The sequence below is a fragment of the Ursus americanus genome, chromosome 36 (assembly GCF_024610735.1).
Source record: "Ursus americanus isolate L20-20 chromosome 36, mUrsAme1.1.p, whole genome shotgun sequence".
In the NCBI taxonomy this organism is placed as follows: Eukaryota; Metazoa; Chordata; class Mammalia; order Carnivora; family Ursidae; genus Ursus; species Ursus americanus.
Window position 1 is genome coordinate 6,946,925 of NC_142162.1, and position 27,238 is coordinate 6,974,162.

Below are 27,238 nucleotides of genomic sequence, written 5' to 3' on the forward strand. Positions count from 1 at the left end.
AGAAATAAGATATGCTGGAATGTGCTTCAAAATAAATCGATGTTGAGAATGGGAAGAGGTAACAAAGATGGTGTATACATGACACAAAGGTGGTTTCAGTTGATAACTGCTGAAGTCGGTGACGGAGTCACAGACTTTCAATACGCTATTCACTCTTTTATATATATTTGCAGTTTCCACAATAACAAGTTTTTAAAAATTAACCTAGAAAACATTAAGAAATAAAAAGAACCTTCCTTCTATAAAAATGTTCACATTTTATTAAAATTACCTGGAGAAACTCGGATACTTATTTTTCTTCTCATGGTTCTATTTCCTTTCCTTTAAAATTTTTAATACTATTTATTAAAATATCTCTTCTTTATAAAGAAGAAAGTAAAAATGGGCCCCTAATCTCTTTATCCATGTAAGTTTTTTTGCATTAAAAATAAAACATAACAAAAATATTTTTTCAAGTTTTTATGTAAATTCTGGTTAACATATAGGGTAATATTGGTTTCAGGAGTAGAATTCAGTGATTCATCACTTACATATAACACCCAGTGCTCATTACAACAAGCGCCGTCCAAGTATCACTCATCACCCTATTACAACTACAGAAAGCACAAAATGCAAAGCAAAAGCTTGGATCTCCCCACACCTATGCCCCAAAGGTAACCAGTAACCAGTATTAAGTTTCTTTTTAAAAAAATATTTTTTTTTTAAGAGAGCGAGAAAGAGCACGGTGGGGGGGGGGCGGGGAGGAAGGGGGGTTTGCGGAGAGGGAGAGAATCTTAAGCAGTTTCCACACCCGGCACCGAGCCCAGCACGGGTTTAATCCCACCTCCCCGAGGTCGCAATCTGAGCCAAGATCAAGCGCTGGAGGCTTAACTGACTGAGCCACCCAGGTGCCCCAGTATTCAGTTTTTTTTATTTGTTCCAGAAAACAACAAAGGGAGAGGAAAAGGGAGACTAGACCCAGTATGTAAACGCACACACATATTTGCAACATGCATATGTAAATAAAATGCAACAAGAATCACACCGTTCTGCATCTTACTTGTCTCACTGAATAATAGAGCACATATTAACATACATCCACCTACCTCATTGTCTAATGGCACACTATTTCTGTAGTATGGATATGCTATCATTCATTTAACTATCCTACTGACAAGCACTTAGAATGTTCAATTTTTAAAAAAATTATTGCAAAGACTGCTAATAAATGTTCCCCAGACACTTTTTAAACAATCTAAGTTATTTGGGATAACTACCAGCAAAAAAGCTTATCACACAAGAATAAAGGTTCATGCACTAAACCAGTGTGTGCAACAGCCAAAATTTCTACTTAAATAAGAAAACACTGGCTGTATGATTATATGGAAAAAGCTATACAGTGTGTAAACATTACGTATGCTTCACTTTAATTGGTTTTTGTTTTGTGTTTTTTTTTCTGAATAAAACTTAAGTTCAGAAACAGCTTTCTTTTAAAAAAGAAAAATAGGGGCACTTGGCTGGCTCAGTCGGTGGAGCATGTGACTCTTTTTGTAAGTTTGAGCCCCACCTTGGGTGTAGAGATTACTTAAATATAAAAATCTTAAAAAGAGAGAGAGAGACCCACAAATGTCCTACCTTGATGTTCATCCTCCTCCTTTGGTGTTTGTTCCAGTAACGTGTCCAAAGCTCGGGTATAATCTTTCATTACCCAATAGGCAAGACTACGCAGGAAAGGATCAGGATGTAACCTTTTGCACTCGAATCCTGAGCCATCCTTTTGGCAACCCAGAATCTTCTGATTTAGGATGGATATGTAAGTGGATGAAGTCTCAAATTCAGATTCATATAAACGGGCAATAACCATGGCTAGCTGAATATCTTCCATTTTTTCAAGACATACCTGTAAATTCACATATTAAGAAATACTTATAATTACTTAGAGATATGAAATATTCCACTGATACCCTAAAAGCTACCATTTATAGTCTCATGTGGTAGGAGGGGTCTAGAGGCTGAGACAGTAAGGCAGTTAAATGACTGCTTGATAGGAGATTAAGAAATAGCAAGAAGAAGAAGAAACTAGAACTTAGCAGCTTCTGCCCTAGAAAGATCATTTATAAAATAAGCATAAGACAAATCTCGACATCATCTCAGACTTAAGTCAATTTAAATTAATAATATTCATTTTAAATTAAATATACTTATATTTGACTTTGTATATATCAGTTCCTCTTAATTTCCAAATACATTTCCACATAAACATAACTATTACTATTTTAAAAGAACCTTCTAATTATATAACAAATAACATATGAAACAAAGCCACATATTCTATTTTTACTCTCTGAAAGTTTATATCCTAATGTAATTACTCCTATAGAGAATTTGAGGTCATTCAGGCAATAAAAGCATCTCTCAATCAACATCTCTCTTCTTCTCCTGATTACTTTCTAGGTTAAACTTCCCATTTCAAAATCACAAATATTTGTTATTTTAAAAAATCATACACCAGAGATAATTTTGAAAATATGGCTAATTCTAAATGTAGAGAATTTCTTTTTGTTGGCTATTTCCTATTTCTTCTTTCATGTATTATTTCCAATTATTTCCGTTTTTCCTTCACCGGTTTGGATTGCTCATAATGACAATAAGTATCCTAGGAGGAAGATCTCATAAATAAACGGTAACATTCATAATTTCTCTCCTTTTTTTTTAAAGATTTATTTATTTATGAGAGAGAGCAAGCAAGCGGCGGGGGGGGGGGGGGGTGTCAGAGCTTGGAGAAGGAGAGAGAAAATCTCAAGCCAACTCTTCACTGAGCATGGAGCCCGATGCAGGGCTTGATCTCAGGACCAAGATCATGACTTGAATCTAAATCATGACTTAAATCTAATTTCTCTCTTAATTAGCTGCCAAGTGTATAGATGAAAAAATGCGAAGTTTTACCTCCTCATTCATTTTCCAATACCTAAGACAACTATATTACAAAACAGTACAAACAGCAATTTCAGTTCCTTGTCCATGAATTTCATTTAGAAGAAAAAGAACTTAAAGTAGCTGCCTGTCTACCCCAGAGAAGGAGGTTGTGACCTATACACAGTTCAAATAGTTCAGAATCGTAAGATGGCTAGGAAGAAAATATTCATAAGCCAGTTTTTGCCATTTTTTTGATACATATATACTTGAAATGCAATATACCCTATATAAAATTTTTGTTTAGACTTCACACCTGAATTGATTTATAATTTCGTTTATCACCACACCACTACTTAAGTTCAGTGACCTCTGTAGTTATTCTCTGTCCTTATAAACATAGGACAGAAAATTACAGTCTAACTGAAAATTAAAAGAAAAAAAAGGCAATTCAGTATGCAGAATTACATTGTTATGAACTTCACAAATCTGTAACCTAATTTCTTACACACAAGTCTTCTGATTTAAAATAATTTATAGGAGTGCCTGGGTGGCACAGCGGTTAAGCATCTGCCTTCGGCTCAGGGCGTGATCCCGGCGTTATGGGATCGAGCCCCACATCAGGCTCCTCCGCTAGGAGCCTGCTTCTTCCTCTCCTGCTCCCCCTGCTTGTGTTCCCTCTCTCGCTGGCTGTCTCTCTCTCTGTCGAATAAATAAATAAAATCTTTAAAAAATAATAATAAAATAAAATAAAATAATTTATAATGCAAGTAATAAAATAAATTTCAGTATTACAAACAAAAAACAAAAGAAAGGAAAATTACAGTCTACTCTACAACATTTTCAGGTTTTCAGTCTCCTTCAAGTATTTCACAGCATGTTTTCATATTTGTACCTCTACGGCATCTTTCAGTGAACCAGCTAACAAGAAAAAAGCAGCAGATTGTTCAAAGCGTTGTTTTCCAAGTAAAGAGAACGCATTTTTCAAAGCAGCTTTACGCCATCTATCTTCGTTAAAGTTGTGGCTGAAAAATGTTGTCATCTTTTCATCGTGCTGTGACCTGGGAAACAGAACACAAATATCAACAGCTAAGGGAAATCTAAAGTATTTTGAATCCTTTGCAGAATATGTGAAAATAACCTCAAACATCCATCTGAAATAGCTTCAGTAATAGGTATCTGTTATCAAGCTTCTCTTCACGTCTAACAAGGAAAGCTCAAAGTCCTTGTATGTACATAAATAGGACACATTGTTTCCTCTTCAAAGTGCTTCTGTCAACTTTTTTTTAACAACATCCCACCCTTTAGGTTAGGTTGAACCACTATTATACCCATTTTTCGCAGATAAAGGAACCAAGATACAAAAAAGTAAGCTCATCTAATCAAGCTCATATATCTAAGTACTTTCAAGAGCATTACAGCATCAGAAGACCTGCAGTACAGTCTTCATTCTATTAAATCCTGTTCGTTGTTGAGGCCATTTACCTAAATAGACCCCACACTACAGCTTTCTTCTTCATTGAAAGGTAGAATAATGCAGCATCCAAGGCATCATTGTTCCTCTGAAAAGAAGCTTTGGCAACCTAAATGGTAAATAAAATATTCTATTAAATTAACTATTTGATAAAAGAATTATAATGAATTACCAACAATTAATGCTTTCCTGCTCTTAAATGGCTGATAGTAACCATGGAGATGAGAAAAGTTGGCTCTATTTCACAATCTCCAGTAGCTTATAATATATGCTCTGAGAGACAACCATTTGTATGCCAGTAATTATAATAAAAATAATAATAGCAACTAGCAGTTTTACTGATTACTTCTGTGTACCAGGCACCAGACTAAGTGCCTTTTATTTATCTTATTAAATCCATGAGGATTAGCCCCATTTTACATAGGCAGCAACGGAGACACAGAGAGCTTAAGTGAACTGCCTAAGGTCACGCAGCAAAGGGTAGAAACGGTATTAGAACCCAGGTAGTAATAAAACTGTCTACCATACGAAACAAAACAGAAGGCAGAATATTCAATAGAGGTGACCTTTTTCTTGAAAATTAGGTGTTACATTTCTTAATGTTTTGTAAAAGCTAAAAGCTAACTTCCATAGTCGATGTGATTTCACAATTTAAAGCTCTCTCAACTCACACAGATACAGACATCTGTGAATAAATATCAATTATACACACACACATTAAACAACTACAGACAAAAATAAGCGTTCCAGTGTTTTTTAAACATATTTGTAAAAAACATTCTTTTCTGGTATCTTTCCAATCAAATTTTGACAATTCTAAAGGACTGACACCTTCTTTCTGGCATGTAATTAAAATACAGAAGGCTGAAGCTCCATTATCTTCAAGAGCTTACAAATTTCAGTTCTTAGAAATTCCATGAGAAAGAGTCTTAAGGAGCACATGACTGATAATCTCCTCGGGGCTTCAGCCAAAGTTGCTGAATTCATGCAGAAGGAATCAACTCAGTGTTAAGTTTAAAAATTAAGCCAATAACCTTATTGTAAATAATTATACTGTTTTGAACACAATTACCATACCGACAGTATCTTAATTTTTCAAAGACATTTAGATAACTTCTGCAAATCACTAAGTTGAGAGACAGAACAATAAAAATAACAGATGTTTTATTAGCTCACAGTGACTGATGGTCCAAGGCCTGGGAGAGGAGGAAACAGCATCACGAAAATGCTGTATTCTCAATACTTGTTTATTTCTCTTCCTTTTTAGTATTTCTTCTGCCTTCAATCATTTAACTTAGTACTTTGATGTTTAATAATTTTTAGAGAAATTTTTATTCATTTTTAGCTAAGGATTTATAATATATATCTCAAGGCAAAAAATTCACATCTCTTTGATACAATTTTAAGAGACAGATTTCGTGTGGAATTAAATCGTATGTACATATCAGAAATAATTACATGACACAACCGACTGTTGACAAGAACTTATAGAGATCTTTGTAGACAACATCTGAAACATTTCAGAGAAAATATGTCCTCTTTTTTCCATTGCTTTATTTTTTTTTATTTTTTATTTTTTTAAAGATTTTTTTTATTTTTTATTCATTCGACAGGATAGAGACAGCCAGCGAGAGAGGGAACACGAGCAGGGGGAGTGGGAGAGGAAGAAGCAGGCTCATAGCGGAAGAGCCTGATGTGGGGCTCGATCCGAGCGCCGGATCACGCCCTGAGCCGAAGGCAGACGCTTAACCGCTGTGCCACCCAGGCGCCCCTTTTCCATTGCTTTAGAATATAAAAGTCTAATGTAGATATTGTGTTATTTACTTGCTGTAACAATTAACTTTCCCTATACACCAGAAACTACATTACTTGGTTGGTGTGAGAATAAATTCCTTCTTACATTTGTGCCTATTTTGAGGACAGAAACACTGATACCTTATTGGCAACTTTATACGTAGCGGGAAAATGACACTTCTGGGCTCACATGTCAAACTTATCTGAGGCCACGAGGAGCACGAGAATCTCAGGATGCTAGCTGAGATGAAGACGGCACATCCCTAACCACCCTCAACCCACCAAATGAAAATGGGCCTGGGGCATGTGCATTTTAAGTAAGTTTGCCAGCTGATTCTTCTGACACTAAAATTTGATGACCACTACTGTAGAGGAATGAATTCCTCTTGGGAGAAATACACCTGCATGTCACAAATGTAGTATCACTAATTGTACTTGTGGGAATTTCAAAGAGCTCCTACAAGTGAACAATGAGAAGTCCACCTTTCTAACCCCAGGAGAGTACAAAGGGCACAGACTCAGTCTAACACTTACAAATGCCAGGAGCTTGGGCAGGTTACCATCGGGTGGAAATGGAGATGGTAACGCAGGGCCAATAAGATGATTATATGAAATAATTTATTAACAGCAACTAGCACCAACCTGGCACACAGTAGGTGCTCAATAACACCTTGTTCCTGCAACACTGAAAGAACTTTCAGCTTCCACCAACAAATTGTTGAACACATTTTTTTCTAAAGGGAAACTACCACAAAACGGATTCCAAAAGTCTGTCATAAAAAATTTTATAGCATGTTTAATTTGCTGCCACAGATATATTCAAGTGTACACAAATCAAAACCTTTTACTGAGTGGTATTTTAAGTGTGCTATTCATTAACATAGCCAGAGAATCCTTTATATAAAAAGGATTTTTATATCTATAATGTACATATCTGATAAGAACTGAAGTTTGCTTTCTAAATTTAGATTTGTGTGTCTTCTTTTGTAAATATTGTTATTGAAATAGAGTTGACATTCAACGTTACAACAGTCGCGGGTGTGTAACAGTGATTCGACAACACTACACATTATGCAACGCTCACCACACTAACAGTGCCACAATACAGTGCTATTACCACCTTACTGACTATATTCCCTGTACTGTACTTTTCATATCCATGACAAACTTCCAGTTATTTTTTTAAAAGAAGATTTCTGATTTTCCTCAAACTAGGACATACCTGAACTGCTAGCAGAAAACATGCAATTCCATAAATATTATAAACTCAGTATATATGGCAAAAGGCAATTGATATACTACACATACATTTTATAAAGGACAGGTTTTTGGAATCTCCAAATATTTTTATTTAAGAAATTCTCAAGATCTCTGGGGCGCCTGGGTGGCACAGCGGTTAAAGCGTCTGCCTTCGGCTCAGGGCGTGATCCTAGTGTTATGGGATCGAGCCCCACATCAGGCTCCTCCGCTATGAGCCTGCTTCTTCCTCTCCCACTCCCCCTGCTTGTGTTCCCTCTCTCGCTGGCTGTCTCTATCTCTGTCGAATAAATAAATAAAATCTTAAAAAAAAAAAAAAAAAAGAAATTCTCAAGATCTCAAGATGTGCAAACTAATTTCCCACTACAGATTTTCTGGAAGATAGTATCTTTTATCCTTTAAAGATTTTTTTTTAACTTAAGCTTCCAATGAAGTAAAGTTACCTTTTCGATGCATCTTCGAAGAGTGTTAATATTCCTGACCCACCAACCTATTCCCATAGCTCTTAACTCAGACCACTGAGGGTCCCCTCTCTGAATGGCCGGAATCATATTCATCAGTTCTTCTTCAGCCTCAGAATGAAAAGCCCAGGCAAAATGGCAGGTAGACACACCTAAATGAGAAATACAAAATAATAACCTTCAGAATTATATCAAAAAAGAACAAAACAATTTTTCACATAGTCATGTACTTATTCGTTCATTCTGGAGAGAATTTTCAAGCAGAAAATAAAAGGGTAAAAGGTCTTTCGTCATTCAAGGATTTTACACTGTAAGCTTCTAAATACAAAAGCAGTGGCAGAATACACAGAACCAAAAATCTCTTATCTTTTTTCCAAAGTATTCACTTTTTTTCTCTGCAAAAATAGAGACACTAAAACTTAATCACTGGAAAGATATTTGAACATCGAGTCATTTATACGTACACACACCAAACTTATCAACAGTGAAAGCTTCAGTCAAGTCAAACTATCTTGGCTTATGTCCTTGGGTGTTTTTTCACAGCAAGTCACTTGCTCTCAGACAATATCCTTTAGCACTGAGTACTGAAAACTGCCCCATACATCCTTCTGGCCAAGGAGCTGAATATCATTTCACAGTAAGGTCTAAACTTCAAGACAGTTCCAGGGAGTAGCAACAGCCAAGGAGACACATTCCTCTGCCTTCAGCATCCCAGTTAAAAGTAGTTTAAAGCTGCCTAATACTGATGGTATATGCAAACCCTTTTTACCCTGGTACAAGACTGACAGGGATCTGGGCTGTATTTAGAGGCAACACCATCAGACTTGGGAGTACGAGGGAGTTTATCAACAGTTTAACTACTAACACTTTGTTCCACTTAGAGCAGGTGAAGAGGAAACATGAGGGAAATGACACACACACAATGATGACAGATAGTGGGAAGGCCAGGAAGAGCCCAGAGGAGCCCAGAGAAAAGGGGCCAGACTGTGCAAAGTAGCTGTCTATACGGACCCATTTTGGACCTCACATCTAAAGTCAATGACAGTCACGTTACAGCACAGGCTTCTCAATGCTAGAAGACCATCAATGTCACTATGTATAATTTTTTCATTAACAACTACTATATAGCCTTCCAGTATAGTTTAAAGCTTTTCTAATCATTACTGCTTCAAAAGGGTTCCTTTAGAAAGTGTAAAAGGAAAAACAATTATGACCATTTTGAATAATAATCTTTTAAATTTCCCATTGCTAACATTTATATACTACTGTGCTTGAAATCACGGCACCAAAAAAAAAAAAAAAAAAAAAAAAAAAAAGAAAATCAATGCAACAAGCCTTGACTGCCACCCTAAATTTAGGGGGAAATGGTCAAAATTTACCAACACAAATTTGTAGTTTTTCAGAACCTAAAAGGCAGATTAATTTTTAAATCTTTGCCTGATTTAAGAAATAATCACTACATCAAATAACTGACGCTTTGTTTTAGAAGTTGCTATTACTGGGGCGCCTGGGTGGCACAGCGGTTAAGCGTCTGCCTTTGGCTCAGGGCGTGATCCCGGCGCTACGGGATCGAGCCCCACATCAGGCTCTTCCGCTATGAGCCTGCTTCTTTCTCTCCCACTCCCCCTGCTTGTGTTCCCTCTCTCGCTGGCTGTCTCTATCTCTGTCGAATAAATAAATAAAAATCTTTAAAAAAAAAAAAAGCAGACAGTATACCTTTGCTAATAGCAAATTTATAATATAAAGAATAATGTAAAATATATTACATTCTATACCCTTAAATGAAATGTGATTAAATTTTTGGTATGATTAAGCACAAACAAAAAAACACGGGTATGTCAAGGGAATTAGGTTCAGAAGGCAAGATTAAAAGAGCAGTGAATATATTTGGAAGCCTAACTATTTATGTTATTTTAATATAAGCATTATGTTGTAAGTCATATACTCACAAGTAAAGCTGATGTTTCGGGACTATCTGCCAGATAGTAATGCAGTAGATTTGCATACTTGTAGCGTACTGCCACACACTCTGATTTGAGATACAAGGATTTATATCAGCCCCCTAATTTACAGATTAAAAAATCATAGCTACAGAGTTTAAGCTGACCTGCCCCATATCTCAATACCAAAAAAAAAAAAAAAAAAAAGATATTAAGAAGAAAGAGAACAGAGGCACCAACGGTAGTTTTATTTATTTATTTTTTGTCTACCAATAGTGGGCTAGTCTTTGCAGTTCTTCTGTGTTCTTCTTAGCCTTCCTATCTGTATACCAGCTGCTTAACTTTTTTCCTGAAAACTGTTCCTAAGATATCACCTGTAATACCAGTCACTTCTTATGTCCAGCGTTTTAACTGTATCAAAGGGAAAATGGAATTTTCAATTACACAACTGTAATTAAGTGATTCATTACCATCTGACTATCATTTAAAACTAAAATGTGAAAGAACCTCTAGATATCATTTTTTTAAACCTAACCAAATGGCACAGATTGTTTAAAATGATAATATCAAGTGTCGACAATGGGTTAAGTTCTGGAATTATCAAACAGTGCTTCCGGGAATGTAAGTGAGTACAGTGTTTCTGTCTGGCACAATACTTATCAAGAGTTAAGAAGTTCACTCTTAAATACAGAGAACTGGTGGTTGCCAGAGGGGAGGTGGGTGGGTGGATGGGTGAAACAGGACAGGGATTAAGAGTACACTTATCTTGATGAACACTGAAAAATGTACGGAATTAATGGTTCATTATATTGTACACTTGAAACTAACACTGTGTATTACCTATACTTGAATTAAAAAATACTAAGATACGGTTACATTCAGAATTTAGAATACTGACCTGGCAATACTGAAAACTGTTGACTGAAACATTAAAAATAAAAATAACTACCTTAAAAAAAAAGAGTTAAGAATTTTTCAAGCCCTCTGATTCAGTAATTCCACTTTTGGAATAGTAACATGAGGAAATAATCAGATATATACATAAATATTTATATGCAGAGTTATAAGGTCATTCACTACAGTGGTCATTCAAATAGAAAAGAACACCAGCAAAATCTGTTTCAAAAATAAAGGACTGGATAGATGAAAGGTAGTTTAGAAACATGACAGAATATCAGACAGCTGTTTAGAACTGTATTTTCAAAGAACATTTATGACGGTAAAGAGTAAGTGCTATGGGTAAGAACAAATTATAAAGCCTGGTATTCTAGTTCCTACACTAAAGCATTACTTATGGGGCTGCGTCCAGGATGCTGGTTTCAAAAGGAACATAGTCTAATGAAGACTGCACTGGGCTGGGATTCTAGTTCCAACTCTATTAATAAATAGCCCTATATCTTGGTCAAGTCACATTACGGTTTCAGTTTTTTATTTTTTAAAAGATTTTATTTATTTATTTACAAGAGACGGACACAGAGAGAGAGGGAGGCAGAGGGAGAAGCAGGCTCCCAGGGAGCCTGATGTGGGGCTCAATCCCAGGACCGTGGGATCATGACCTGAGCCAAAGGCAGAGGCTTAACCAACTGAGCCACCCAGGTGCCCCTAGTTTCAGTTTTCTAATCTGTAAATTAGGAGGCTGACATAAATCCTTACATTTTATTTTATTTATTTTTTTTAAAGATTTTATTTATTTATTTGACAGAGATAGAGACAGCCAGTGAGAGAGGGAACACAAGCAGGGGGAGTGGGAGAGGAAGAAGCAGGCTCCTAGCGGAGGAGCCTGATGTGGGGCTCGATCCCAGAACGCTAGGATCACGCCCTGAGCTGAAGGCAGACGCTTAACCGCTGTGCCACCCAGGCGCCCCAAATCCTTACATTTTAAATCAGGGTGTGTGGCAGTACGCTACAAGTATACAAATCTACTGCATTACTATCTGGCAGATATTCCCAAAACATCAGCTTTACTTGTGAGTATATGACTTATAACATAATGCTTATATTAAAATAAACATAAATAAAAAAAAACATAAATAATAATACATAAGTTTTAAAGAAAAAATATCAGACATTGAAGAAATTCAGGGCCATTTTTTTTTTGGCCTTAGGTATACCAGGTTTACCTATAAGCCAGTATGACTTCAGTGAGTAAAGTCTGAGAAACTGAGAGAGAAGAGCCAAAGTCACAAAAAGGGTGGAAAGAGGCCCAGAAGAAGGGTGAGTGGGTACTATATGACAAGAAGACCTTCTGGCTAATGATAAGTATGCATATAAGGACTTAGCTAATTCTTCCACAAATATAAATACAAATATTCCGTTACAGTATGAAATAAAAGTTGTGCAAAGTTTCAAACGGGGAGTCAAATACCTTGATGAAGTAGCTGTACTCGGTATAAAGGAGGCAGCGATGTTAAAAGACATGTGTGCAAACGCATAGCTAGTAAGTATCTCAAACCACACTCGTCCAGTGTGTCTCTTCCTGTAAAGAAAACAGAAAGTATGTTTCAAGAAAAAGGTCACAAACCAATAAAAAATTAGGATATAAGCATTCAATTCAATCATAACAATTTATACGAAATATATGTTTGAGTGTATTCCTTTGTCAACATTTGAATATCTTTATAAAAAATATATCTTTACAAAATTATTTGTAAATACTAAAGCTCCCAAGTGAAAAATGAGCGGGGAAAATATAATTATTAGTACAGGTAATAACAGTACTTAACAGCTACCCATAATAAATGAAATCTTGAAATTCAATAAAAAATATATTAACCATAGTAAGCTAGGCACAATTTTAAGAAGCATTTCCTACATGAAGTCGGATGAGATTTAAAAGACAGGAATTACACATCTAAAATGGAATCACTTCTTTATTATCATTATTATTAATTAAAAAGGTAGTATTTTCTAGTTCTGGTTAGCTCAACTGATACATAGTACCATGAAAGATTAAAAATCCGATTCTCTAGGCTAGTGTTACAAAGCTAAGGTTGAACCTTAACCTAATTTCACAAACTTACTCCTGTTTAAATCTGCACAGAGGTATGAAGTGTGGTGAGTTAATTAAAATTATAGCCACTGTGGGAGAAAAGCAACGCAAAAGCATGAACAGCACCAGCCCGGTAACTGCCACTTAGGAAGTACTAAGAATGTCAAATCATATGTTCTAGGAGAAAATAAAATGTTTTAAATTCTCAAAGTTCAAGTTCCAGCTCTACTTCCCATCAGCTATCTTCGTCCATCCATTCATTCATTCATTGATTCAACAAATCAAGCATCTATTGCAGATGAGGCACAGTTCAGGTGCTGGGGATTTGGCGGCGAAGAGGACAAAACCTCTCCTCTCACGGTGCTGACATTTTAGGAGACAAAAACACAACAAACACACAAGCAATGTGTCTGGTGGCAAGAATGCTATGCAGAGAAATAAGAAGCAGGCTTGACAGAGAGTCCTGGAGCAAGAGGTTCTTGTTTTATATGGCATAGCCAGGGAAGAACTTTCCAGGAAGATGATGCTTCAGCAGAAACCTGAGGAGGTAAGGGAATGAGCCGGGCATAAATTTGGAAAATGAGCATTCCATACAGAGGAAACAAAATGTGCAAAGACCCTGAGACAGGAGTGTGTCTAGTGTCTTTCTGGGACACAAGGAGGCCAGTGTAGTAGAGTGAAAATGAACGCAGATCACACGGGGCCTTGCGCACCTCCGTAAGGATCTGGCTTCTATTCTAACGTGAGACAGCAACCCACTGGTGTATGCTGAGCAGAGAGAGAATAAATGTGATTAATCACTGGTTCCTACATGGAGAACAGACTGAGGTGACAAGAAGGAAGCAGTTTTGGAGACTTTGTCGATAACCAGGCAGGAGGTGACAGTGACTGGGACCAGAGTGGTAAAAGGAGAAGTGGCGAGAAATGACTGGATTCTGGATATAGGAGAACTGGTAGCATTTGTCCAAAGACCAGATATGGGGTGTGAGAGAATGCAGAGTCAGGAATGCCTTTAATTCCACTGGGAAGAATTCATTTACTTAGAATCCATTTACTGAGATGTGCGACCTACGTAAGCTCTGAGCTTCAGTTGCCCACCTGTGAACTGGAGACATAAACTCCTGCCGTAACTACCCCATGACAGGGCACTGTGACCAGGATGAGCCATTTTTATACTGCCCGGCCAATCACATAGTTCTGAATCAGAAAGTTTAAACTATTTTGCATGGATTGTGGCCTATTCTCTTAATATCCCAGAGTAAAAACTAGTTTTCAACAAAGGCTGAAGACTGCTGTGGGGAGAATCTTGCTCTATTGCACGCCACACCTCATAATCATTAGGATTTGTTTTAATTAACATGTTTAGAAAATAGGTCATAGGCAAAAACTTCTGAGGTCCCTAGTTATCTGAATCTACAAAGAGAAAACTTTGGGGATATAAGTATATAAATGTGTATGAAGAGATATATTCCAGGTAGCTTTGAGGAACAGTCTTTTTTCCTCAAATCTGGAAGTCTTGTGAAATAGTAAGAGTACAGGCTGGGAGGCAATGATGTATTCACATATAAACCCCAGTTCTGCCACTTACTACCTGTGTGACCTTATATGTCACTTAATCTCCCTAAGGATCAGTGTCTTCATCTATAAAATTTAGTATAATAGCTACCTACCAGGAGATTGTTGTGATAATTAAGTATGATAAAGTACATTAAGTGCCTGGCACATAGCAACTGTTCACTCCTCCACAATATTTACTGAATGAATGAATGATCAGTAATTTTCAGTTTCCTTGGCTAATGCCATCATTTACAATCAACACCATTACCTTCAACTATCTGCATGAAAGAGAATGGAATCTTGTTTTAGGAGACAGCCAAAAATGTTCTGGTTACAGAGCAAATTAATCAAAACACATATTATAGTAAAATGTATTAGAACTTCTTTCTCAAGAGACGTTTCAGGGAAAATTAGGTAATTGTAAAAAAATATTTATACCTAGAAATGAAAAGATGAACAAGTTGAGGTTATGAGGTCCCTATGAGCCTCGTGGTTTAATAGTAAAATTACCAAAGGGGGCATTATTACTAAAAGTAAAATAAAAATTAAAATAAGCCATAGGAATCAATATGTTTGTAGAAACAAGACCACATAGATCTAAAGTGACACAAAGCTTTCCATGTAAAAACTCATGTGAGAATGTACACAGATATCCCAAATCCATGAAGTCATATGTGCAAGTCACAGCCTGCCCCGCTGTCTTTACGTTCACAATTAATCATATTATGTAACAGGAACTGTCTACTAGAGAGGTCTTTCCATTGCAAGGTTTAAAGAAAGACTGCCATTTAATATGTGAATCATTATACACATTATACAAAGGGTTCTATTCGTGATAACTTCGTAATGTTAGTGGGGATATTTACCTGAGTAACTCTTATCTCTGTTTTCATCAAGCTCCGTACTAGTGGTAGCCACCGTATCAGCCAAAGCTACAAGGAACATCTGCTCCAAACGGGTAAGGCCCGGAAGACTTGAGTGCATAAGATGACTTGAAAGCACCCTGGCATGTTCTTGGCCAAAGTAAGCGGGTCCATATTGAGAAAGATTTATGACTTTTGATTTGTTTTCTCTCTGTTCCGGCTCTAAATCTATATCATCTGTTGTTATGTCCTGGATTTGGAACAGCTCTGAATACTGATCTTCTGGTTCACTTTTGGTATGATCTTCATAGCTCTGGGGTATTTTTGTACTTTCTTCTGAAATTCTGTAGGTCGTATCTTGATCTGCAGCAAGCAATGCGTATAATGGTAGTGGAGGAATAGAATCTATCTCAGTATAATCGCGAGTACCATCCTTTCCTATGGTGACGGTATCCTTCGCTGTACTGCCACTTACGCTAATGGTTCGGGAAAGATGTCGCTTAGTTCCTTCTCCAGCATCAGCGTCTCTAACTATTGCAACTTCACCTGCAATGCATTTTACTAAATGAGAGAGAATGGCTTTAGCCCTTCGAACTTTCCCTAAATCCATCAATTCTAACAGCTGAGTTGGATGATACTGCGGGAGAGTAGGCGAAAGTACATGTGCGGCCTCAAATAAGCCTCCATCCTGAACTACAGTTGGTGAACAAAAAACATCATCAGCAATAGCTGTGCCTTCAACAATACTTTTTCTTGACAACGTATTAGATTTAAAGGCAGAATGGTCTTGTATTGCTGCCTCTTCTGCATCAGGACTATCAGTTTCAATGTCTCCAAATTTGACAGCATGCTTCCACTGTGCATACACGTGCATTTCACAATCCATTCCTACCACCAGTATCCCATCTCTCACCCAGGAGAGAGAAACAGGCAGCGAAGGTGTACCGTCAACAGAAGACACCAAGTCTATAGATCTAAGAAGAACCCATCTTGACCGAACTCCTTGCTTGATACTACCACCTAGTGGTAAAGTAATGACAGCTACTCCATCCTTACTATTGGTTTGCTCAGTCACAATTCCTGAAAGCCGCCCGTACATGAAGATATTAGCACCGACCCCCACTGTGAGAATGTGGGAGCCATCTTCTTTTGATACCCAGTCCAAATGTACTAAATGTTTGATATTTGGAATAAGGTATCTATCCTTGCTCAAAAGCGCATCTGATTTGCTGTACACAAACAGATTACTGTCAACACTGACCCTTGAATCAAGTACGCTCCCAACCTTCACCAAATCATCAAGATGAATTGTTTGTTCTAAAACCCATTCTGACCCTCCTGTAGATTCACATTCAAAGATGCAAACATGCATGGAAAATTCTTTAGAAACAAAACCATTGTGGTGGACAGGTTGTTTGTAAGCCACGGCAAGGCGACCGGTGTATGAACAGCTAACAGCAACTGGTCTTCCCACAATGCTCACTGTACTGCTGTTATCTTCTCCTTCATCATTCATCAAGGGCCATCTCCTCCAATGGTAAGTTTCCTTCTCATCACTTGTGCACTGTAGGCTGGTTTCCATACTACACTTCCAGAAGCGTACTTTATTGTCAGAACAAGTTGTAACCACTAAATAAGGTGCAAGGCACACCGGATAAATTGAAGAAGAACTCAGATGGCCTTAAAAAAGAAAAAGCAGAGAGTCATGATAATAGAACCACAAAATAAAATGCTAATAATCAAGTTCTACAATATGACAAATCCAAAGCCACTATAAGCTTCTTCATTATAATTCTGCAAACCAAACCCCCTCTTAACTAGTGCTTTACACTAAGTGTCCACTGGCCAAGATATCTATACAAGTCCTGAATGGCCCACTGGTGAAATCAAAATATGCAATAATAATCACTTAATTAGTTTTTAGGTGATTAAGTTTAAATGAGGTGAATATTCTGTTAAAATAAAACTCAAACACAAACAAGTGAACCCGTTACCACTAAACCCGTTACCTGCTATAATTTATATACGCCTTCACCACACACCTCGCTGGACTTTCAGTCTCTGCTTGTTATCACTTTCAGCAGAGAAGCTTAAGCCATCACTACAATTTCCCATACAAATGCCCCTAACCCACCCTGAATAATCCAGACCCTAAATCTGCTCCTACCATCAAAGTGTTTTCAGACAGCTAAACAGACTGCTAGATCTCACCGTTTCTACTAAGGCTAATTTGAACTCTCTTAACACTGAACCAGAATCCTCATATTTATTCCTGACTGCCAAAGACCAACACCGCCCATCCACTGTCAACTACAACATGAGGAGTAAGTGTGATTAGGACTCGGGTCAGAAGACCTGGATTCAAGTTCTAGTCCATCAATAACTCTGAAACACTGGGAAAGCCGCTTCAACATCTGAGCCTTTTCCATCTAAATATTAGGGGTCATGTTACTACTTCCCTTGGAGTAATACTCTAAGTAACACATTTACAAGCATTTTACAAAGCCTCTGCAAAATATAACTTATTATATTATCAATTCTGATAAACTTGTGTATACGCCAAACTTTCCAAATACTTTGAAAAGACTAAAAACTGGCTCAGATCTGCACCTGCCACGACGGCCCAGAGTAAACTGTTAATGTGGTCTTTCCAACTCTGAATTCAAACCTATCTTAGGGATGAATAAAAGAACCCTCATACTCAAAATCATTCACCAGTAATTAGCAGTCTTAACCTCCAATTTCAGTTCCCAAAAATACTATTCTAGGAACTCTTTAATTACAGCTCTACAAGTGACAGATCATTTTAAATATACCTGCCCTCCAAACTATCTTATCCGCCTTGTTAAACTCGGTATCATTCGAGGCTAGCCAAACTATAATCCTGTATCCTACATATTTTCCCCTACATATTTCCTCCCAACTCTTGCTCAAACATATTTAATAAAGGTGATACATTTAATAAAGGTGATTAGCACAACGTGGACGAACAGCCTCAGTTAAAAAAAAAAGGTTTAATGATTTGCAAATGAACACATGTTTTCTTTATAATTGTACTATCATATTATTCCTATTTATAGGAAATCATAGTGCAGGCAAGAAACTTCACATTAAAACATACCATTTTCTGTCAGGATGATTACATTTATCACAGGAAACTTTCCAATAAAGACATGTTTCTAAAGAGACACATCATTACTATAAAATTACAATTGTCCACATAACACATATTTCAGGAGGGTTCGTCCATTTTACTCACTGAAGGCCACTCTGAGCTACAAATGCCCAGTCTTCAAGTTACTTTACCTGCGGAAGGCGTTGCTCTTATTACTTCAACTCCTTCTGGGAGATCAAGAGGTTGGCTATAGACCAGTCTAGAGCTCAGAATAAGTTTACTAGCAGTTTGAAGATTGGCAATTGATGCAGAGTGTGGCATGGGGCTCACACTAGGAGAAGTTTCTGGAGAAGAGTCTACATTCTTCTGTCCAGGGACTGAAAGTAGACTGTCTGATGAAATGCCTTCTGAAGCTTTAGCTTTGAAGATAAATTATGAACTACATTACTATCATCACTATATACATTAGCGAGAATAATACTTTGTTATCACTTAAGAAACATGGCTTTTTAAAACTACTTTGGAGACAAGGTCAATTTTCAGACTTTCGCTCAGTTCCCTTGACAAACTTTTTTTTCCTATTTTATTCTTAGCATCACCAACTCTATCACAGATAATTAATCACAACATGTAAAACCTAGAAAAAAAACCCTCAAGTTATTTTGTCCAATGTTTTCGGCCTTTAAAAAGTATCAAAACCTGGGTGGCTTAGTCGGTCAAGTGTCTGATTCTTGGTTTCGGCTCAAGTCATGATCTCATGAATCATGGGATCCAGCCAGTGGTCAGGCTCTGTGCTCAGTGGGGAGTCTGCTTGGGGATTCTCTCCCTCTGCCCCCCTCCCAACTCATACACTCACAGGCACACGCTCTCTCTTTCTCTAAAATAAATAAATAAATCTTAAAAAGTATCAAAAGCTTGAGGAGAAACTTGTCATCATGCAGATTCCTGAGCCTCACCACAGAAAAACTGATTCAGTTGTTTTGGGGTAGACCCAGAAAACTGCATTAATAAGCGGCCCAAGTGTTTCTGAAACAGAGTATCATGAATCAAACTTTGAGAAATAGCAAGGTATTGCCTCACATAGTAGATGAAAGAATTGTAAGTTTAGAGAGCTTAATGACTTTCCTACAGTCATATAACTAGCTAGTGGTAAAGAAGACACTAAAATACCAGCCTCTTGACTACCAAGCACTGAAACAAGATGATTTCAAAAACAAATACAAAAAAATAAAAGTGATAAACAAATGTAAGACAGTATCAGTCAACTGGCTTGCAGCCCACTGATACCTGAAACATGCAGAGTGTGACCTTCCTCAAGGAACTCATGGCTGCCTTAGTGCCTTAACATTTATGTTTTATTAAAGACTAATACTAACCTTAACAGCTGCTAGCCCCTCAAGGTCCTAAAAGCCTTGCTTCAAAATTCCTTAAAAACTTACTTCATCTCTATCACCCCTCCCTCCATAAACTTAAAGTATATCATCAGTCACTCCTCACAATCCTAGGGCAGCCCTTTCTGCCTATGGGTCCCTTTCTCCATGCTGTAATAAAATCATCTTTTTGTACCAAAAACAAAAAAAGGGGGGGTATTGACCTGATCTTCTTCCCAAAAGAGTTCCAGCTTTCACATTACAGTGGAATATAAATCTCTAAGGAGATTCAGTTATCTGTGCTTCTGCTACATTTGAGGGATACTTTGAATTACATTTATTTATTTGTGGGCCTGTCTCCCCCCATTAGACTGTGAATTTATCAAGGGAAAGGATGATGCTTGCTTTGTATATCTCAAGAAGCATCAGAATACTAAGAGATATTGGGTAATCCCCTTTTGCTTCTGGTGGATGTTAAATATATCCATCTATTTTAGAGTGGCAGATCACAAGATGAGAAATATGAAAACATTTTCCACAAAATGGAATGAGACTGCAAACCTGCATCAGTGCTCAGCAGAAACAAGTACTCTTCCTGGCCCTATCACTAACTAGGTATGTCTCCTCAAGCAAGGCACTTCACCATCTCTGGCTATTTTCTCATCTGCAAAACAAGGCTAAACTATATTACTTCTCTTCCTGAAAACCAAGCATTTTCTAATGTATATCTCATGCTAAGAAAGAAAATAAGAGCAGGGGGAAAAGGCAAAAACCTTAAGAGACAGAAAACCTGATTTTGAAACTTGGTCCTATGACAAACTAGATGTGGAATTGATCAAGTTACTTAATATTACTCCATTAGTAAACTGGGGATAATGTCTGTCTCACATGTATAGAGCACTTATCTCAGTGCCTGGCACCTTAAAGGTAGTCACCGTGTTCCTTCCCCATCCAAATTTAAGCCTATCATTTCATTCTCTGCCAGGATTTTCAACATACTGATAAATTCAAGTATTAGCTGTGAATGACAGCATACACTATGCTAAATCTGCTATGAATGTTAGAACCAAAAGATAGAGGCTTTCTGTCGTAGTTGAAGAGAGCCCATTATTAGTTTGCTTCTACTGTCATACTGTTTGTGACCTTTTACTGCTATCAGAAACAGAGAAAGCAAGCAACTCTACACTAGCCCTGGCTCAAGGGGAACAGCAGTGGGAAACTCCCTCACAAGCAGCGGGGACAGAAGGTATCATATTCTTCCGGTCCTACCACAAGGATCTGTTACTACCTCTATTAATCTCTTCAGAACCGTTCCTTGCTCTGTGTCCAACCCTAGAAAAAAACTATATTCTCTTTGACAAGCTGGTTTTAGATCGCTCTACTCTTGCATTTTTGTGAAACAACATGTAACACCAAGAACGAACTTCAAAGGCTTTGAAAGAACTTTTGGATTCCTGCTGCTTCGAGAAGATTAGGCTCAAACAGGCACAGGTAAATGTTCTATCAAATCATTTGGCTTTTCTAACCTGAGTTCATGGCCCAGTTAAAACTGCTGTTTACAGAGTTTTGTGATAATGTGAATTACAAAGGGAACAGAAAAAGTATTAGTTGACTGTATTAAATGTTTAATGTGTATAAAATCAGTTAAATTATATAACCACCAGAAAAAATAAAATCTTTTAAAAACTTAGATATTTTGAGTTAACCAGTTTAAAGCAGATTCAGTTTCATACGGCTATCTGTGCAGTTTATTTTAACAATTATCTCTCAGAAAGTTAAAGTTCATTCTAAAAAGAAGGACCCATGATCAACTTCTTTGCTTCATACTACAGATTTTCTAATTTGCTAAGAAATCAATATGAATGTGTACAGCAAAAGCATGGCTAATATAACTTATCACTGTTGGATTTCTTAATAGTCTACAAAATAGTCGATTTATGAGCTTCAGATGCTCAATCATATTTTTATAAATAGCAAATCTTCTCTTAGTGATTCTTTTTTTTTATTTATTTAAATTCAATTAGCCAACATATAATACATCATTAGTTTTTGGTGTAGTGTTCCATGATTCATTAGTTGCGTATAACACCCAGTGCTCATCACATCACGTGCCCTCCTTAATGCCCATCACCCAATTACCCCATCCCCCCAACTCACCGCCCCTCCAGCAGCCCTCAGTTTGTTTCCCAGAATCAAGAGTCTCTCATGGTTTGTCTCCCTGATTTCTTCCCAGTTTTCCCTCCTTTCCCTTATGATCCTCTGTGCTATTTCTTATGTTCCACATGAGTGAAACCATATAATTGTCTTTCTCTGACTGACTTATTTCACTTAGCATAATACCCTCTAGCTCCATCCATGTCAATGTAGTGATTCTAAAGCTAAGTACAGTATGTCAGATGAAAGTGTGTATTAATCCACAGAAAAGTACAATATTAATTCTATGGGCAAAACAGATTTATAGAGACATAGTGTCTAGAACAGAGTCATAATAAGCATTTAATAAATATTAATTGAAAAAATAAATTGATCAAACTTTTTAAAAAATAGGTCTAATGTGCCCACAGACTGGTTTGGTTTTAGATTAACCTGTTTCATCATTTATTTATGATCTTGTAATTAAAAGCTTGGCATATACATTCTTCAATCCAGCAACTCAATTTATAGTTCACTGGATCTACATTTTAAAGAATTAACCAACCTAAAACATATTCAGTAAAATGAATTTATTTCACATCATCTCTGCATAAGATTATAATTACTTACCTAAGCATGCTTGTACAGATTTAAGATGCAGGTGCCACATATGGAGAATAGAGTAATTATTGCTGTCCTTTTCAATTACTACTAGAAAGAACTTTTCTGAAAATGGTGGTGGACGATATCCTATTGTTCAAAAGAAAAGTATATTTAAGTTATGTTTGTATTGGGTTAAAAGAAAGACACTTTTAAAAAAACTTCTCTTCATGTGTATACAAGTCGGGAGGAAGAGGGAAAGATATTTAGGAGTTTTATGTAATTTTTGTGCCAAAAATTAGGTAGCTATCAAAGACTAACAGAACTATGTCAAAAGTACACAAAAGCCAACATGAAGGTACACCTGTTGGTGAAAGAGGGGATATTCTGAGTGTCAAAGAATAAAAATGAATACAATTTATTAAAACATATTGACTATATAAAAAAAACATGAAATCCTAAAAATACAGAAAGAGAAAGAGAGGGCACATAAGAGAAAAAGGAAAGGAGGGACAAGAAAAAACAGAAGGAAGAGAAACAGAGAAGGACAGAGAGACAGAGAGGAAGGGAGAGACAGAGAGGGAAAGAGAGTGTGAAAAGCACAGTCAGCTTCACTGGGTGCTCCTCACAGTAACTGGGACATGAGCTCCTCACGTGGAAAACTGAAGTGCCATTGATCCTCCTTCATATACGAAAACAGCATTTTTTTTTTTAATTTAAAAGTCATGGGGTAAGGGCAGTAGCAGTGGTACAGAAGAAACTTGTTAGAAATTTCATGTACTTTTTTTATTAAAAGACATCGTGGATATAATTTTCCCTGTTGACAATTGTATTTTTCACATACGAAAATGAAATCTACACAAAACAAAAACTTTGTAGTTTTTTCTTTTCCTTTTAATTCTAGTAGAGTTAATATACAGTGTTATATTAGTTTCAGATGTACAATATGGTGATTCAACAATTCTATACATTACTCAGTGCTCATCATGATAAGTGTACTCTTAACCCCCTTCACCTACTTCACCCATCCCCCCACCCACTTCGCCTCTGGTAACCATCTATTTTCTAGAGTTAAGAGTCTGTTTTTCAGTTTGTCTCTTTTTTTTCTTTGTTCAATTGTTTGTTTCTTAAATTCCACATACAAATGAAATCACATGGTGTTTGTCTTTCTCTCATTGGCTTATTTCACTTAGCATTATACTTTCTAGCTCCATCCATGTTGTTGCAGATGACTAGATCTCATTCTTTTTTATGGCTGAATAATATTCTATAGTATATATGTACCCCATCCTCTTTATCCATTCATCTGTCAACAGACACTTGGGTTCCTTCCATAGTTTGACTATTGTAAATAATGCTGCAATAAACATAGGGATGCATATATCTTTTCAAATTAGTGCTTTTGTTTTGAGTAAATACCGAGTAGTACGATTACTGCATCAGAAGGTTGTTCTTTTTTAAATTTTTGAGGAGCCTTCATACTGTTTTCCATAGTGGCTGCACCAGTTTACATTCCCATTAACAATGCATGGGGGTTTCTTTTTCTCCACATCCTTGCCAACACTAGTTATTTCTCATGTTTTTTGATTTTAGCCACTTTGACAGATGTAATCTGTGATATCTCATTATGGTTTCGATTTACATTTCCCTGATGAATGGTGGTAAGGAAAAACTTTCTTTAAAGATGAAAACCCATAATGAGAACTCGTTGGCAATGAGCACTGCTAGAGCTCTAATTGTGTCTGAATACCACACCCCCAAGAATAGTCTGTAGTGGTGACTCCATTCTTGCAAAGGATGCCTACAACATGAGCCTAGGATAACTTACGGTGCCTGAAAGAAAGTAAAATAGTAAGAATAATAAGGCTGTGTCAGAAGGACTCAGGACCAACTTGAAAGGGTCCTCTCTAGCCTAATATAGGACAATGTAAGCATTAAAATGAATAATGACTGAAAACTGACTGAAATATGCTAAGTACATAAAAATCCATGAGTGATGAGTACCTCTCTGTATCCATATTATTCTTCAATAAAGAGTTTTCAAAAAATGGATTCATAATGATACTCAAAAGAAAGCTAAACAACAACAATAATATATTCATCACCCTGTTCATAACTTGGGCACAAACTCCCTTCTCTGAAATTGGTCATTAAAGGGAAGGAACCAAATACTTACCCTGCCTTTCCTAAAAATAACTCTGTATTTCAAAGTAACCAAATAGCTCTGGTTGATAAGGGAAAGCTCTTCTTTACAAATACTTTCCAGCTAATAAATAAATGAGAACTGATAAAGTTAGGAAAATTATAATTTTGCAATCTTTAATGAAATAATAGATTCGGAAACAACATTAATTGAAGAAACCATGATATAGCAGATTGTAGCAAACATTACATTGGAACCACCTCCTGAATCTTCTGCATCTTAGCATCACTAAAAACGAGACAACCTTAAGTGACGTTCTTCCTTACGTCCTTCGATGAAGGACGCGGAATTACCTAGGAAGTTGAACCCTGATCTAATAAAATGTACATAGGTAATCTGCTGATAGGAGAAAGTTTGAATAACACCATAAGTAACTACTTAGGGAAATTCTTATAAAATAATTTCCTCTAAAACAAATAAGTGGCATGATGAGAGTATAAAGGGAGTGTCACTTTAGACTAAAAGACCCTTAAACAATGAAATACCATGTATCGACTTTGGATATGGATCCAAACAAATGAAAACCAAATAACTTTTAACATTTTTGAGACAACTGAATAAAGTAAATATGGACTAGTTATTATACAATTCTGAGGAGTTTTGTTATTTATCAATGTGATAATAGCACTCATTTAAGAAAGTCATTTTTAGAAATGCATGTGGAAGTATACAGGAGTGAAACCACATGATGGCTGGATTTGTTTTAAAATATTTCTGGACGGGGCACTCTTGATTTGGGCTCAGGTCATGGTCTTAGGGTCGTGGGATTGGCCCCGCATCAGATTCCTAGCTCAGCAGGGTGTCTGCTTCAGGATTTTTTCTCTCCCTCTGCCCCTCCCCCCTCTTGCTCATTCTATAAAATAAATAAATCTTTTTAAAAATTTTTTCAGGAAAAAAGGAAAAGAAAATAGGGCACATATTGCATGGTGCACTGGGTGTTATACTCAAGTAATGAATCATGGAACTTTACATCAAAAACTAGGGATGTACTGTATGGTGACTAATATAATATAATAAAAATTATTATTAAAAAAATAAAAATTAAAATAAAAAAGTAGGATAAAGCAAGTGAAACAAAATCTTAAAATCTTTAAACCATGCACTCTACTTTGGTCTGTAACTGGCATTTTTCTTAATTAAAAGAGAAACTAGAGGGGTGCCTGGTAGACCATGGAACTCTTGACCTCAGGGTCATGAGTTCAGGTCCCATGTTGGGCATGGAGCCTACTTAAAATAAAAAAAATTTTTAAAGTTTTAAAAAAATTAAAGAGAAGTTAATTTTTAATTAAAACTTAGGAAGTACAAGATAAGGCAGGGGCAGGGAAGAAAGAACATATGCCTATCAAGTCCTTTAAGAAAATAGCTATAAAATCAAGAAGAAAATTGAAGAAACTGCACAAAATCTAAAGGAAAATCTTCTGGCTTAATTTTGCAATGACGTAAAGAAATATCAAAAGAGGGAAATAAAAAATTATTTTTAAATCTAAGTCCTTCAATAAAAAATATTATAATAAAATACTGACTTTCTATAAGCATTGTTTCTAGTAGGTTGGTATGAATTTCTTGTTAGAGGTAGAATGATAAACAGTACCTAGGTTTGTGGCAAAGCATATAAAAATGTCCAACCCAGATAAAGGTGAAATATGGAAAAGCACATTTTAAATCTATAAAGCAGTCCTGTTATGCCCTACTGAGAGTAAAATAAAACCATGTGACAACTGAGTAACTTCTTAAGAAGGAAAGTATTAATATAAGAAACAAGATGCACAAAGTTAGAACTTTTAAAGGGAACATTCTAAACTAAATAGTAAAGTTTAAACTAAACATCATATGGGGTCTATTCTTGAAAGCTCTTATGGAGAACTAGTTTCACACACAAAAAAACAAATACTACGTGTCATAGGGGAACACTGTGAAATGGTACCTTTAATTCACAGTGTACCTGAGGTTCCTGATATACCATACAAAACAATGTCTTATATTAATATATTCATCAATGGTCTTCAGCAATGTATTGGGGACTTTTAAAAACTTACACTGAAATTAATTGGTTTCCTTGAGATACAGGGAACTTACTACCAATCAAAGTAATTTAATTGTAGAACTGAATAATTAAAATTACTTTTTAAAACAATTAAACTAAGATTCATAAATAACATTTTCCTGGCAAAAGTCTATGCCATTGGTTGAAACTGTCTTTCAAAATGTAATTTTCACCCACTACCTTCTCTATATACAAACAAGCAATTTTTATAGAGCTGGTGTTATTTGCTAAAAATTAGAAGAGTGATGAGTTTTGATATAAAGATCCATACTCAAAAATTTAGAGATTCTTTTCTAAGATTAAGGTGTCAAACTCAAGACAACTTTTTAAAAGTACCTTGCGATGGCTGAAAAAATATTTCTGTTTCCTTTTTCTCCATATCTTCCTTATGTGGTTTGTATCCTATAATGAAATCTTCTTGAAACACATGAAGCAACTGTGTATTTGAGCCACACTACAAATATGAAAAAAATGAAGTTTTATCTTTGAAATTCCCTGTCTTCCACCCACCACCTCCCCAAGAACACTAATGTAGAAGAAATAAAT

At 36.4% G+C, this 27,238-nt stretch overlaps 1 protein-coding gene across 4 annotated transcripts in view; it reads right to left on the bottom strand.

Moving 5' to 3' along the window:
- Positions 1-27,238, bottom strand: part of DMXL2 (Dmx like 2) — a 142,947-nt gene that overhangs the window by 29,231 nt on the left and 86,478 nt on the right. For all 4 annotated transcript variants that reach the window (XM_087859145.1, XM_045812130.2, XM_087859144.1 and 1 more), the window contains exons 15-23: positions 27,029-27,146; positions 22,476-22,595; positions 18,534-18,761; positions 15,231-16,907; positions 12,184-12,294; positions 7,861-8,030; positions 4,378-4,475; positions 3,788-3,953; positions 1,615-1,879 (exon numbers count right to left, since the gene is read on the bottom strand). In XM_087859145.1, the coding sequence (XP_087715271.1) occupies positions 1,615-1,879; positions 3,788-3,953; positions 4,378-4,475; positions 7,861-8,030; positions 12,184-12,294; positions 15,231-16,907; positions 18,534-18,761; positions 22,476-22,595; positions 27,029-27,146 (2,953 nt within the window). The remainder of the gene's footprint in view (positions 1-1,614; positions 1,880-3,787; positions 3,954-4,377; positions 4,476-7,860; positions 8,031-12,183; positions 12,295-15,230; positions 16,908-18,533; positions 18,762-22,475; positions 22,596-27,028; positions 27,147-27,238) is intronic.